At 35.9% G+C, this 14,199-nt stretch overlaps 2 protein-coding genes across 2 annotated transcripts in view; one reads left to right on the top strand and one right to left on the bottom strand.

The window, feature by feature from the left end:
- Window positions 1-685: 685 nt before the first annotated feature.
- The window catches only part of LOC136805755 (rho guanine nucleotide exchange factor 3-like), a 32,593-nt gene continuing 19,079 nt past the window's right edge, over window positions 686-14,199 (bottom strand). Inside the window, exons 8-20 of the mRNA XM_067062299.1 lie at window positions 10,313-10,432; window positions 9,284-9,352; window positions 8,655-8,717; window positions 6,477-6,573; window positions 4,822-5,006; window positions 4,320-4,371; window positions 3,826-3,884; window positions 3,612-3,653; window positions 3,139-3,195; window positions 2,932-3,045; window positions 2,676-2,765; window positions 1,891-1,987; window positions 686-1,585 (exon numbers count right to left, since the gene is read on the bottom strand). Coding sequence (XP_066918400.1) covers window positions 1,440-1,585; window positions 1,891-1,987; window positions 2,676-2,765; window positions 2,932-3,045; window positions 3,139-3,195; window positions 3,612-3,653; window positions 3,826-3,884; window positions 4,320-4,371; window positions 4,822-5,006; window positions 6,477-6,573; window positions 8,655-8,717; window positions 9,284-9,352; window positions 10,313-10,432 — 1,191 coding nt within the window. The 3' untranslated portion in view covers window positions 686-1,439. The remainder of the gene's footprint in view (window positions 1,586-1,890; window positions 1,988-2,675; window positions 2,766-2,931; window positions 3,046-3,138; window positions 3,196-3,611; window positions 3,654-3,825; window positions 3,885-4,319; window positions 4,372-4,821; window positions 5,007-6,476; window positions 6,574-8,654; window positions 8,718-9,283; window positions 9,353-10,312; window positions 10,433-14,199) is intronic.
- LOC136805757 (alpha-1B adrenergic receptor-like) lies at window positions 6,885-8,646 on the top strand. Its single transcript, XM_067062303.1, has one exon. It carries the CDS (start codon window positions 7,272-7,274, stop codon window positions 8,202-8,204), a length of 933 nt encoding a protein of 310 aa, XP_066918404.1. The 5' UTR covers window positions 6,885-7,271; the 3' UTR covers window positions 8,205-8,646.

Genomic DNA, 14,199 nt, shown 5'->3' on the forward strand with positions numbered 1-14,199 from the left:
AGATACATTTTTTTCTCAACAAAATGGCATTGAATCAGGCAAACCCAAAGTTTGGTAAAAAAGTAAAGTTTAATGTGGGAGAAAACTGAAACTTCTTTTCTTCGTCACAAGAAATCCAAAAACAGGTGTAATAAGGGTCCCTGTCCCGACCAATACATTAGAGATGTTTAAAAAAGTTCTCCGTTGTCTAGGTATGCTTCTTTCGTATTTTCTTGCGCTAAAAACATCAAACAATACTGATTTCAGAGATTCTTTAAAACATGACAAACAAACTCACTTCGCCGAGCAACAAAAATGATAACCTCTTTTGCACGTCTCTCTTTTGTAGAATTTCCGACAAATTTTGTGTAATTGTCATTTAATCAAAAGAAAATGAGGGAACCATTAGACAATAATAAGGCTTCTTTCCACTGAGACATTCCTTGACAATAAAGCGCCAGCTTCATCCAGGTATTATTTCATTCGTGTGAAAATCGGAGACAAATTTGATCACTAAGCAGCAAACAACTAAATTCAATTATGTCAGACTTTTTGATGTGAGACGTATGTCAAAATTCTTAAAACAGCAAAAATATTAACAAAAAACATTCCAAAACAATTTAATACCTCTAAACTGGGCGAAAACGGAAATTTTAGAGTCGAAAGTAAGGATTTTCAGCGAAGGTGAAATTTCATTTTGTATTCTGGATAGTGTATTTTCTTTCAATAGAAGGAAAAAAAGTACAAAAATATTCTCTGACAATTTTAAACAAATACAGTAATGAAAAAATTCGGGAAAAATATTAACAAAAATTACGAATACAAAAATAAAAGGTGAAAGAAAAGCTTTATTTTGAGAGGTCGAACTTTGATACATCATAACAAACCCAAGGGAGGGCGAGAATCGAAAAACGGATGATGTATAGGTTGTCGTCAAATATTTTTCTTATGATCTTTCAACAGCCGACATAAAGTGCGAAATAGAACTCTACAAAACCACACAGGTTTTATGATATATCCGATAGGCGAGTCCTTGCGAAAGACAAACAGGATAAAAATTGTCTTCATCTCAATCACACAACACACTGAACGAAAAAAAAAACAACATAAATACAAGCATACGAGTACGTGTCATCATATAAAAAAATTGTCCATTTTATGCATTGGTATCAAAAATTATTTTCCAAGTTTTTAAAACATTTTTTAACGGTTTTCTAAAAAACGGTTTTCTAAAAAAAATTGTCTTTTTAATTTAATCGGTTACATTGGTACGACAGCAAGCCCAAACCCGAACAAAGTTGCAATTAACTTGACGTTAGACGTCTATTTTCATCAGTGTCGACGAATCGATATCGATCGCATCCTTTAGGGTGCCATTCGCTCGAATTGATCGAGCAGATCATCACTGTCTTGTCGAAGACATCCCTCACATTTCACCACCTGTTCTCAACTCTACTCATCTAGCTTGGATCACCTTTGCTTGGCATTGAGGCTACTTTGCTTAGAGCGTTCAACCATTGTTTTTTGTCATGTTGGTCGTTAGCTTGCAATATAATGGATTTACCTCGTGTTAATTCTTTTGGATTCACACGAAATGCAAATTTAGCTGAAACAGAGTAAGAGTCAATAATGATTGAACCTTCCAACAACATCAGTGCAGTGCAAATATATTATCTTTCACAAGATCAATCCCCTTTTCCTTCGTTAAATCGATGCTTAGAGTAGAAGATTGCAAGGAATTAATGATCGACTTTAATCTCATAATTATTTTCTCCTCAACTTTCAACACTGTAACGACGTTTGTTTTCGAATGTCAATCAAACAACAAAAATACAAAAATACGCCGGAAATATTGAGAAGACCGTTACAGTTTCCGGTAGAAGGCATCAAAAACCGCACTTCATTTCTTACCTGTCGGCCCCTTCGTTAGACTGGATCGAAATGAACCACCTAGCCTGAGTTCACCATCACTGACATTGGCATATTCCATGTCATTCGTGAGTAGAGGCTAAAGTGATCAAAGAAAAAAGGAATGCATTTAGGATATAATTGACAAAAAGGTTTTCGAGCCAGCTGCTCAAAATTTTGTTAAATTAAGTGGAGTTGTTAATTGAGTTTTTAAAGCAAGTAATTTCATCAAATTTGATTGTGTACAAAATTACAAGCTTGAATTATTTTGGGTGAAGGCATCATAGAGAGATTTAACAAGCTTAACAAATTATTAGCTTCTCAAAAGAGGGTTTGAATTTTGATTGAATAGACCGTGCCACTGGACAATGATGCTAGTATAGAGCAAGCTAAGACGTCTTAGAAATGAATAACATTTTCAGTCGAATCAACTTCTTTCTTACCGAGCTCAAAAAGATTAAGGGTGAGCTTTTCAACGAAAATAAATGTTAATCATGAATGAACTTCGAAGAGTATTATAACCTTTATTTCTCTTCATAAAGACCATCAAGAATGTGAAAGAAAGATGGGTGATTTTTATCTCTCACTGGCGTACAAGCAGTTCATTCAAAGAGATGCTTCTCAATCATTCTCATTACAATCAAATTCTCTTGTAAAAGAATGCACAGTTTGGGGGCTAAACATGTTTATAAAGGACTGGTGCAGGCTAGTAAACAAGCGATGGCGCCATTCAATCATCTCGTGCTAATACATCGCAAATCAAGCGTGTAAAGAGAATGCTAAATTACCTGAGATAATACTTGATACATTTCCATACCATTTCGTGAAGCGGGCCGCGTGATTAGAAATACTGTATCAAAGAGAAACGCTTCGATTTTCTGAAAAAAGAAATATATTGGTTCAGAATTAGCTCTCATTTTGTGTTCGATATATCTTAATTAGCTAATTGATAACGCGTGATAAGTCATCATGGACAGCAAGAGATCGATTGAAAAATCTGACTTATTACAGAGAGGTTGTCAGGGACGAGGATTAACCACTCACCCCTCCATTCTTGTTTTTGAGAGAACCGTGACAAAGAAGGACTTGTGCTTGAGATAATGCTTCTCTGTGGTCTCCTTCGTCCAGAAAATACATGCGGTCTTTGTAGAATGAACTCTAAAAGTAAGAAACGGTGGAGAGTTTTAATCACATGGTTCAAGTAGTTTGAGTTGTTTACAAGGGTCAGTGAGAGATAAAGAGGAACTTTACCTTCGATTTTCCTGTGGCTTTATCTGCCTCTTTTATTATAACCTCCAATTCTTGAATCTGACGAAGAAAAAAATTTGAAATAATCTCCTTAATCGAACCAAATATAAGAGAAGAAGGGGTGTCTTAACTTATTTATAGAACTTCAACATAATTGAGATTCTTGTCAGAGATTTAGAATATCAAAACTATGAGCCGTTATTTTTCCAATTTAGTCAGCGCAAAGAAAACAAGAAGGAAATGTAGAGAAAACGCTCAATCGGTGGAAACCCCTGAGATTCCCGTTTATTATCAATAAAGGACTCCACATGTCATCATATTTACACTATGACAGACTGATGATGTGATAGTGAAAGGATACATCACCAAAAAACACATCAATTTTACAGCTTCAAAAAAGGGACAAATAAACAGCTGTTATCAGAGGGGAGACAGGGTAGTAAAATGTATGATTTGTTAGACAAAACATCACTTACTGCTTGGTATAAGATGATATTATCTGGATGTTCTTTCGGCGTCTACAAACAAAACCAAAACAAAAGAAGGTTTAAAAAGTAATGATGAAAAGCACTTTTTGCATTGTTAAGAGGATTGACACTTGGGCACTAAACACATCAGACATATACATGTCATTTTACGATGCGTCATCTCCCATAAGCGTAAAGAAAGAAAAAGTGACAAAAAGCTTACATATTTATGCATGTTGGAGATAAGTAGCGGATATTTCACCAGTTTGCTTCTAGGTGAATCTGATGAATACAAAGGAGAGAAGAGAGATTATGAAACGTGAAAGTCAAGCAAAGGAAGACAGGTCAAATGAGTACTTAGCAAATTACAATGAAAAGGCTAGTGCAAAGACAGTACACGCTTTTTTTTTTATAAGAATACACTTTATAAGAATGTCCATGATGAAAATGGCCAAAAAATTAAGAATATGGTAAGAATATCACCATCATGGAATTTAGCAACTGAACCTAAGAATGCCATTTTTAATGCATTTTAACTTGTAGATTGCCAGTTTCGAACTTAACCTAAGAATACCGTAAGAATATTTTTGGATGATTTTCGTCAAAAAGTTAAGAATATCCATGATGAAATGAAAAAACACCATTCTTATAAAAAAAAAGCGTGTAAATTTGTTTGATGATTGGGCGAAAGGTGGGTTTGAGTAATATAATGATTACCTAAGAAAGACCAAAGGTCTAGTTTACGGCTGAATGGCGATTCCAAACATCTCTATGAAGAAAGGGAAGGAAAAACTGGTGATTAGGGTAATGATAGGAGCATAGATGAGTCTAATAGTCATTTTGATAAAGCTTATTCAGTTGGAAAGATAGGATTATCAAAAGAGACGTTGGCTTGTTGATTCAATTGTACGATAATCCGTTGGCGCTTAACATCACATTTTCAACGAATGATTTGTTAATCAGGGTCTACCAAGATATGATTACCTATCCCTTATCTTATCACTAACCATCTCTATTTGCTATCCTTCAAAACCACGTCTATTGAATAACCACACCTTATACAATACGAATCAACCGCACGTTTTTTCATACTTGATGTCGTAAAAGGTCAGGTTTTGAAATAAATACACAATTTGAGGTCGTCGTCAAAGTTTTGGGAGAAAAGAAAGAAGAAAAAAAACGGGAGAAGAAAAAATGAAGGAAAAAGGGTCATGCTTACTTGTAAGAAATCTGAAAAGTGTTTATTTTCTTTGGTCTTGTGGAGGAGCATGTTTTTCATTTGTAGTTGATTGGCGCAATACGGAATGTAAGGGCGCAACGTGGGAATCCATTCCGTCAAAATTCGTCCGATCTCTTCGATGCTTCCGTTCTCCGTCCGTACTTCTTCCAAACGTTTCACCAAATCTATAACAATACAGAGTGAAGAATTCTTGACGAAATTGTCAATAACAGTGGATAAGAAAGGAAAGACATGTTAGGTAGAATTATAAAGATTTTTATCCAAAAAAACTTATCAAGTATCTAAATTGGAGTATGACGAATAGAGATATTTGGGCAAATGCCAAAAGATGATGCTTGCATTAGATAGAGTTTGGATATTTGTTGCTATGTTTGGCATTGAGGCTGAACGATGACGTCAAAGGGTCGTCGTTGTGACTTGTGAGTATTTGTTGACTTTGAAAGTGACGGCGGTGAGTGCAAGGTGTTGGTTTTGCATTTCTTGTTTTCTTTGACCATATTATGAAAACATTTCGTCAAAAAGCAGCAAAAATGACTCATTTCAAAGAGAGAGACTTTATGATACGTTTAATTCATGATACACTAGAGAAAAATGCATGGATCTTTGTGATCAAAATGGTAAACACCCAAATAAATAAACATGATATTTTGATGAAAAGATAGGAATGATAGTGGTCAAGGAACCGCGGTTGAAATGCTGAGTGGTGGTGATATGTGTGGAATCTGATAAAGTTATTTTTGACACTTTCATAAGAGCTTATGTATGCGAGAATATTATTGAAAGAAAACCGAAAAGAGGGACAGCGAATGATGAATAAACGACCCATAGCGAGCGAAAAGAAAAAGCTCTCGGGTTGAGATGAACTCGTCACTCGTTACATGTTTACATATTTCACCCTATTAAGCTTAAAACATTTGGAGAAAAGATTGAGAAAGTTCTTTTTTCAGTCGGCTCACCACCACGACTGCGTGACATAAGTGTATCGTATTACAGGCTACAAAAAGCCTCACTGTTACAAGCTGGCGATTAACAAGAGAATCTATTTCTATAGAACAAGACAGAGACGAAGGGCGAACACGTTTGAACATTCCAATTATTTGGGGAACGCATACATAGACTCAGTGTGTCAGTACAAAAGTAAATGTCTTGATATATTAACATTAAGTTTGAACTATTTAGTGTTCTTAAAATGGAATCAGTTTACCAAAACTGTTCATCTTTGCGGACGCGGTGGGAAAGACTCTTTTTCAGATTCTTTTTGGTTTCTCTGTTTGATTATTTTGACGATGACACAGCAAAAACAAAAACGTAATCGATTCATTGGAAAGCTCTGTGACTACGGAGCAAGTTTGAATGAAAGTAAAGCATACAACAAGACTTGATCACTTTGACATCATTGTCACCGACAAAAAGAAGTCGAAAAGAAGCAATGAAAAGAACTGCAAATGATGTTGAAGAATTCAACAGATGAATAATCATAGAATGGAGGCAAACTGCTCACAAAGATCCGACATGCAATCACGTGGTAGAGACCGCTATGTTGGTAAAACTCCTCAAATACGACCTCGAGCAACCTGCGAAAGCAAAATTACGTTTTAAAGAGTTTGTAAGCTGAAAAATTAAAAGAGTCTTACCCTCGTGTAACGGTAGCAAAACTTGAATATTTCCGAAGATGGAGGCGAGGTCTTCTTCCGTCAAAAGTTTTAATTTGGCCACCGGATTGAAGTAAACCTAAACAAAAAAATATTGTATCGTTATATTTGAATGGAATAAACCCGAAAAACCTAGAACACGAAAGTACTCGTCATATCAAAGTGTTAAAACCTAGCACCACCCTCCCTCTCACTGCCGATAAAATTAAACACCAGGGACGCCGGGGAAAACGTTACATGAATTAAAATATTAAAATGTTTACAAGATATAAAATGATCAAATGACGTCATCTAAATTAAGTACCCCTTTAAATAATAACTTGTGGTGGACTAAACCAGACAGTTTTTTAATTGCACGATGCAGATCGTTAGGGTTTTCTTTCATAGAAAGAAAAATCTCATCATTCATTGTTCGGTAAATCACCGTTTCAATGATATTTCATTTTTCTGACAAGAGGTTTGCCACAATTGTCAGGTCCTGTCAACCATACGCCCAAACAACCGAGTGGCTTCTCCTAACTTCGAGATATCCAGGAATTTCGCTGAATGCGGTTTTCATTCAGAATTGCCTCTTCATAGGACACGCTTGTTGTCAAGTTACATCATGCTGTCAAAAAATCCTTAAATAAACACTGACTAGCATCATGAGATCTGAAAAAACACAAACAGCCCATACCATGACACGATTTTAAGAAAGTTAAAAAAATATGCATATCACAAGAGAAGAAAGTGAGAATTTCTTCCAGTTCGCTAAAAACCTCTGAAGTATACCATACCATGACAAGCGACTGTTCAAATGCAGACACAGGTTCAGACGCAGCGATCGCACTTTTCATTTCATTCATCGCATTATCAGTGCTGGCAATCGTTGGCAACTTTCTCATCATTCTTGTAGTGGTATGCGATCCTTTGAAAAAGCTTCACACGCCCTTTAATTATTTCTTGGTCAACCTATCAGTATGTGACTTCATCGCAGGTGCCGTGCCCATGCCTCTAACCGCTTACTACATGTACACTTCCCTCAAAGGTTTGAATATCACTTTTAGCCCGTTGGAAGAAAGCACTACCATAGCATCAGCGGCTAGTGTGATTCTCAGCACATGCGCGTTAGCAATTGATCGTTATGTGGGAATCACACATCCATTGAAATATCGAATCAAGCTATCCTGGGTTCGTTGTATTGTCATATCCATCATTATTTGGGTCTTGTCCATCGGTGTCGGTTGCTTGGTAACGTTCATCGGCAACCGTAGATATGGCTTTGCTGGTTTTTATTATGGTGCAATCGCGATTGGATTTTTTGTTATAGCCTTTGTGTATTTCGGAGTCCATCGCTTCATGAAAAGCAACGAAGAAGAGTTCAAGAAGCGCTTGGAAGATTCCTTGACAGCAAACCGTAAAACAATCGCTCAGCGTTACATCAAGGAAAAGAGAGTAACGCGCGTATTTTTCATTATTCTAGCTGTGTTTATGATCTCTTATATTCCGGGACTCGCTTTCTTGAACGTTATGTATTACTGCAAGCAATGTAGTTGCAAGTTAAAGTACGATTTATACCACACACGATATTTGTTGTCTGTTTCGAACAGTGCTGTCAACCCATACATCTTCATAGCTCTGATGAAAAGTTTCCGTGAATCTATTAAGGCCCTGTTCACACCAGGAAGGGTACAAGAAGGTACGAGATCACCAAGAACATCAATGACTTAGAAAGAATCAAAATCTTAAGAATTTCCAAGACTAGCGAAATAATGGCGAGTTTTAAATTGAATCATCCGAATTTAATCAAATGATCTTTTTTACGGAAATTCCATTCTATTCATGCTATTTTAAGAAGAAGAAAATCTTATAGACTCCCGTATTCCAGTTTTTCAGCTTCACCGAACAAGATGAACTGTCATCAGAAACAATCCCTGCTAATTCGGAATGCGACCTTTACTTCGTTCATAACACAATACGATATCCCAACATCAGTTATTCAAAGACACTAATTGTTTCAGACGCTAGAATCAGCTTGAATAAAAAGGTGTTATCCCGTAGTTTCAAGGGACAACTAAAACATTTATTTGTTGAAATTTGTCCGATACTTTCTACGAGAGAAGCATATTTTCTCGTATAAATTCTTTTTGGGAAGAGAAATCATTTATTTAAAACCTATACCTCTTGTAGCAGTTTCAAGTCTTCCACCATGTCTGTTTCTCCGCAATATAATTCGTAGATTGCCTGCAAAAGAACAGGATATCGAGTTCAAATATTTTCCGATCGAACTCTGAAGCGGTTGAAGGCTGAGTTTTCAATCTTCAATGAAGAGTTAGGTTTTATAAGTGAAGGTTTTGTAATTATTAGATGAATTCCTTTATATTTGTAAATTAATCATCAAAATTATCAGCCGAAGGCTGCACCTTACCACAATACTTCGGGTTATTCCTTTGGGATTCACGAATAAAATTTGTGGAAATGTCGAATATTACGATTTAATTTTGAAAATTTTGAGAATTGTCTAGCCAAGGGGCACCACGATTAAGTGCAATTTATTGCCACATTCGTTTAAAATGTACCCATTTGTGCTAAGCCTCTAATTTTCACATCTCCTCAGATGTAATGGCAACAATACACTATTTTGCACGAAAGTTCGTGTGGTTTTGCGAGTAACGTTTAGTTGTGCCAAGAAATTTTTAGTTGATCCTGATTGGTGCAGTTTAAATAATGGATCGCGAGGAATAGCTCCCCTTCCAAATTTTAAAGAAGCAAATAAGCATCAACATATAAAGAAAGCAAACAATATATACCTCTTGTCGCTTGATTTGTTGAGGAGTCCATCCATCACTCTCGTCATATTCGAACGAATCAACCCAAAGCTAAAATGGGAGAATAAAATGGTTGATCAGACTATTCTATAAAAACCAAGAGCTAAGTCAACACAAACGGGGATAAGACCAGTAACATGGTTACAGGAGCCGATTTTAGGGGGTGGGTACTGAAAGACAAGGAGGGCTCCTCAGACCATGACAGCTCTCTCCTATTTCATCTCAGAAATGACAGTTTTCTTGTCAAAAGAGGAAAATTACTATGCAAAAAAAATGCTGAAAAACCTGGAAAAACGCTGAATTAGCAAAATTTCAAACTCAAATATCTCAAGATCTAACCATGGAAACCCTTTAAACTATACCTATAATCGAAAGTACTTTTCGAGATTCGTCTGCTGAAAGTAATTTTTTTCGTCAAAGTTTTCTCAAAAATACTGACATAAAAATTTGCATTTCTGAAGAGACGTATCATCCATTTTCGGGGGACTTAGTCGAAACAAAATGAAACAAATGAAATCTCCTTTTTGGAGATCTGCTATCCAAGCTCTATCAGATGGTACAATTAGTTTTTGTCAATGAGGATCTTCAAAAGTTGACTTTATAACTGTTTATAAGAGTCTAGAAAATTTTCCCCAGCTTTGCCAAGTAGGCAAAAACTGGGTTTGAAATCCCAAGGGACCATATAATAAAAATACTTGTTAAGGTTCAAGCAAAATAGGTCATTTCACCACCGTACAAAAATGGACAAAATGTTCAAATTTTTTGCACCAATTTGCTGAAATCTGCTCAAATTTAGCTAGATTTTCTCAACCGTAAGGGTCTAATTTTGAGACCCTAATAATTTATGTTCGTAATATAATAAGAATAATCAAATATTGAACGATTCCGCCCCAGGTTTCGAAGTTAGCTATATTTTCGTCAAGCATTTCTGTGCCTTAAATAGTACATTGTCTTTAGTTTACTAGAATGTTGAGAAACCAGGAACACAATAACAATACCAGGACTACATACCTTGGAGCCTCTCCTCCTCGCAGGTGTTACACAGGATGTCTTTCTTTGCTTGCGTTGTGATTGGTAGAAAACGTTGTTGGCTGCGGTCTGGTTGCGTGGAAGCCTGAGGCTAGTTGATCGCTACAGCAAAAAAGAAAATAAACGATTGTTATCGTTATCTAATAACAGTTATTTTGTTCATGGCGTCCTGGATAGTTTGCATTACAGTGGTATGAATTCAATGAATCCAAACCTGGAATGCCAGACCTTCTTAAGGTATTTTCTCTCTTCATTTTCTTCAGTTAGACTGATCTCTATTAGAAGCTGGTTCATAGTTTATTGAATGGCTGGAAGTTTCCTGTTTCTTAAGGTGAGTTTTATCCATCTATTTAGAGCCTGGCATAGGGTCTTCAAGGGTTCAGGTACCCCCCAAAAAATTTAGTTATCCCTAATATTTTGGTACCCCCAAAATCTTTTAGAATTCTTTAGTAGCCCCCAGACTTTGAGTTACCCCATTTTTTATTATAAAACATTAGAAATAATAATAAAGGATTTTTGTGCTCTTTTGCCATTCATGAAATCCCCCCGGTTTTAAGACGACCCAAGCGCATGTTCAGAGCAAGCTCGGACCAGTTTTTGGATCAATCCCAAAATCATGTTGGCATGGGGGCATGTTGAAGGCCCACGTCATCAATCAGGCAAGAATTTCACACAACCATGCAAATGTTCATGATTATTTGCAGCATTTAATATCTGCCCTAGCTTGAGTACTGAATATTCTGATAAATTGACATTGCCCTTAATGTTTAGGTTGGCTAACTTTTTCTTGGCAAAATAGTGAAGGACCCATGTTTAAATATCGTGATCAAAGTTAAAATTTTAAATTAACATCACTGAAGTATTAAACCAAACCAATTGTCTAGCACTCTTGTTGCCACTTTATCAGCATTAATGAGAAGGTGGAAAAATATATTTTTTTACGAAAAATATAGCTGACCAAACTGGACCAAACTAGGTTATAAAAACAGTCTTGAAAAATGAGAAATAGGGTCAGTCAAGAAAAATATTTCATAAAAAAATAACAGGCCCCGTCCCTAATTATGAAATTACAGGTATCCCCAAACATATCAGGTATCCCCAAACATATCAGGTACCCCTAAATTTGGGAATACTTTTTACGAGCATTATCTTATCAGGGAAAAAATGTCGGAGTTTTATTTTGTCGGGTTTTTTTTTCGTCGGGGAAAAATTTCGTCACCTAGAGGCATTTTCGTCACTTCCACCCGACTAAATTGTCCAAATGAAATGGTTTCCTTCACTAGCTCGAAAATAGGTCTTCTAATTCGACGTTTAAAGCATTAATTTCGGTTAATAAAGGCGTACAAAAGTTGATTTGAATTTTGGTTGGGGGAAAAAAATCGAGTAAAAGCTTTGGTCGGGTGATAAAATATCGGGGAAAAGTTTCGTCACCCCCTCAAAATTTTCGTCACTTTCCCCGACATTTTTTCCCCGATAAGGTATTCAAAATCGGGCCCTTTTTTACTATGAGACATATAGATGCTTTGAAAATAAAACCTTCTAAAATGCCCTTTGCTTACCGCCATCCATTGTAAAGTTCGCTTCTGAAAGTTTGGATAAGGTGCTGCATAGAGTAAGGAATATGGATACAACACGTCCATGTCACCGATTCTAAAGCGCTTGCTTGTCCACCAAGAATAGTGTCAAAACAATCTAAGTGTTTGTTTCTTAATCATTGTGACACTGGTTAAGCCAGTTGGAAGGGAATTGCTTTGGACACAGGCGATACAAAAGATCGAGAACAAGATGTTTTGTCATTTCGATCGAACCGGGTGTTTGATCAATACATAAATCATTAGTTTAACAGTTTGTATTGACCCATGGGATCATTAGGAAATTACTAATCACCTCGCTAATTATCTGAAACACAAATTCGATAAAATTGTTCAGTTTTTCTTGAAATAGACGAATTTAATTTTTGATTCGCTATTATCAGGATTTCCAATCATTTTTCGCTTTGTAAACATAGAATTTTTCTTTCTACACAGAATTCGGTAAAGCTTGGTGCAACCTAAGTATATATATTAGCCAGTAAGCCTTTTGAGTATATTTGGAACCTCAATTCGTGGACTATTAGATTGTAATTAATTGAAGATACACCCTTTTTTATAAGAATATACTTTATAAGAATGCTCATGATGAAATTGGCCAAAAATTTAAGAATAATGCTAAGAATATCACCATCATGGAAATTGGCTACTTAAGCTAAGAATGCAATTTTTAGAGCATTTTCAATTACAAATTGCCAATGACCCCAAGTATTAAGGATCACTCCTTTCACAAAATGCCATTTTATGGTTGAGACGTATGTACTAAATGTTGAATCTAGTCTGAATTAGGATCCTAACCTAAGAATGTTGTAAGAATATTTTAGGATGATTTTCCCATAAAAGTTAAGAATATCCATCATGAAATGAAAAAACACCATTCTTTAAAAAAAAGCGAGTCTCTGACCATAGAGATTTCGAATTTTGACTATATTACAGGGATAATGAGCTGGAACGAGTTCTAAACGTGAGATACACTTGAGATGAGGTAGATATGAAATGACCTCAGTGTCAGACTGGCATAAGACAGAGTCGCCAGGAGCATTAAATCGCTAACAGTCTTAACATGAAGACTAACAAGATCAAACTTTGTGAAGCATTTCAATTTCAAACCAGAAAAGATGTCGAAATGTCATTTTTGGCGACATCTCAAGTGCTCTTTGTGTCTATTTACATTGTCTAATGACTTTGACATCAAAATACAAATCTCTTAAATGGTTATGCAATATGTGAGCAACAAAGATGTCGAGCTATTATGCAGCAAGCACCGAATCTTGACCAGCGATCCTCGAAGGTTTGACAGACTATTAGGATACAAAACGAAGCAGAAAATATTCAACCTTGAACTGATCCAACGGTTTGGACCAAAATGATTGGCTGGTTATTTTTGGTCCCTTACGTAATGTGGGTTTACTAAATGCATAACCAACAAGATGAATGAATTAATTTGATCAAGATAAGATCTAATCTAATTCGCATTTCATTTTATGTATGAAGGAAAAATCAAATCCTTGACTTGCTCGACAATTAATCCCTCTTTTTTATTTTGGCATTATTTTGAGATAGCATATGACCATTACATACAATCAATCTAAATAATTAGGCTACTCATGGTCGAAGTTTAATTTGCATTTCGAAACATAATTAATTAGCTATGAAGACAAAATTACTAGTCACATAGCGTTACAACATTTTCTATACAAAGAAAGCGGTAGCACGGGAGAGCGTATTCCGAAATTATTGGCGTATTCCGAAATCTTAGTACTGTAATCAATGGATAGAGATAGTTTGGTGGATTATTTTAGAAAATGAAAACCAATCCAATAATGCCCAGATAACAACTAGCCACATTAAGCTTCGTATTAGAGTACACCGACAAAGCTTCTTTAAATCAAGGAGGCTTTAAAGCACAGTTTTTGGGGAATAACAAGAGGGGATATCACTTTGAGGGGAGGGATATGAGCTCTTTTCAATTTCTAATACTTATTACTTTATTTGATGTAACAACAGGCATTCACAATGAAGGTGGTATACACAAAACACGTTATAAGTTATAAAGAGCCAATATTCAGCATAAACATTTTGTACTCTCAAAATGTCCAGGAACACACATCCAAATCTCTAGGAAAATCTAATCTTTACAAGTTAAGGGGAGGGATAAGGGCAAATGAGGGAATTTATGGAAAGACTTACAATTAAGGATTATACTCATCGGCAACGATGAATATAAATGGCCAGTCTCAAGCCTGCCTCTTAAATTCTATTTCGAAGGAGAATTTCATA

This window comes from Clytia hemisphaerica, unplaced genomic scaffold (assembly GCF_902728285.1).
Source record: "Clytia hemisphaerica strain Z4C2 unplaced genomic scaffold, Clytia hemisphaerica genome assembly, whole genome shotgun sequence".
Classification (NCBI taxonomy): Eukaryota; Metazoa; Cnidaria; class Hydrozoa; order Leptothecata; family Clytiidae; genus Clytia; species Clytia hemisphaerica.

Coding starts and splice junctions, on each gene's coding strand:
- LOC136805757 (XM_067062303.1), top strand. CDS start 7,272: ATGACAAGCGACTGTTCAAATGCAGACACAGGTTCAGACGCAGCGATC.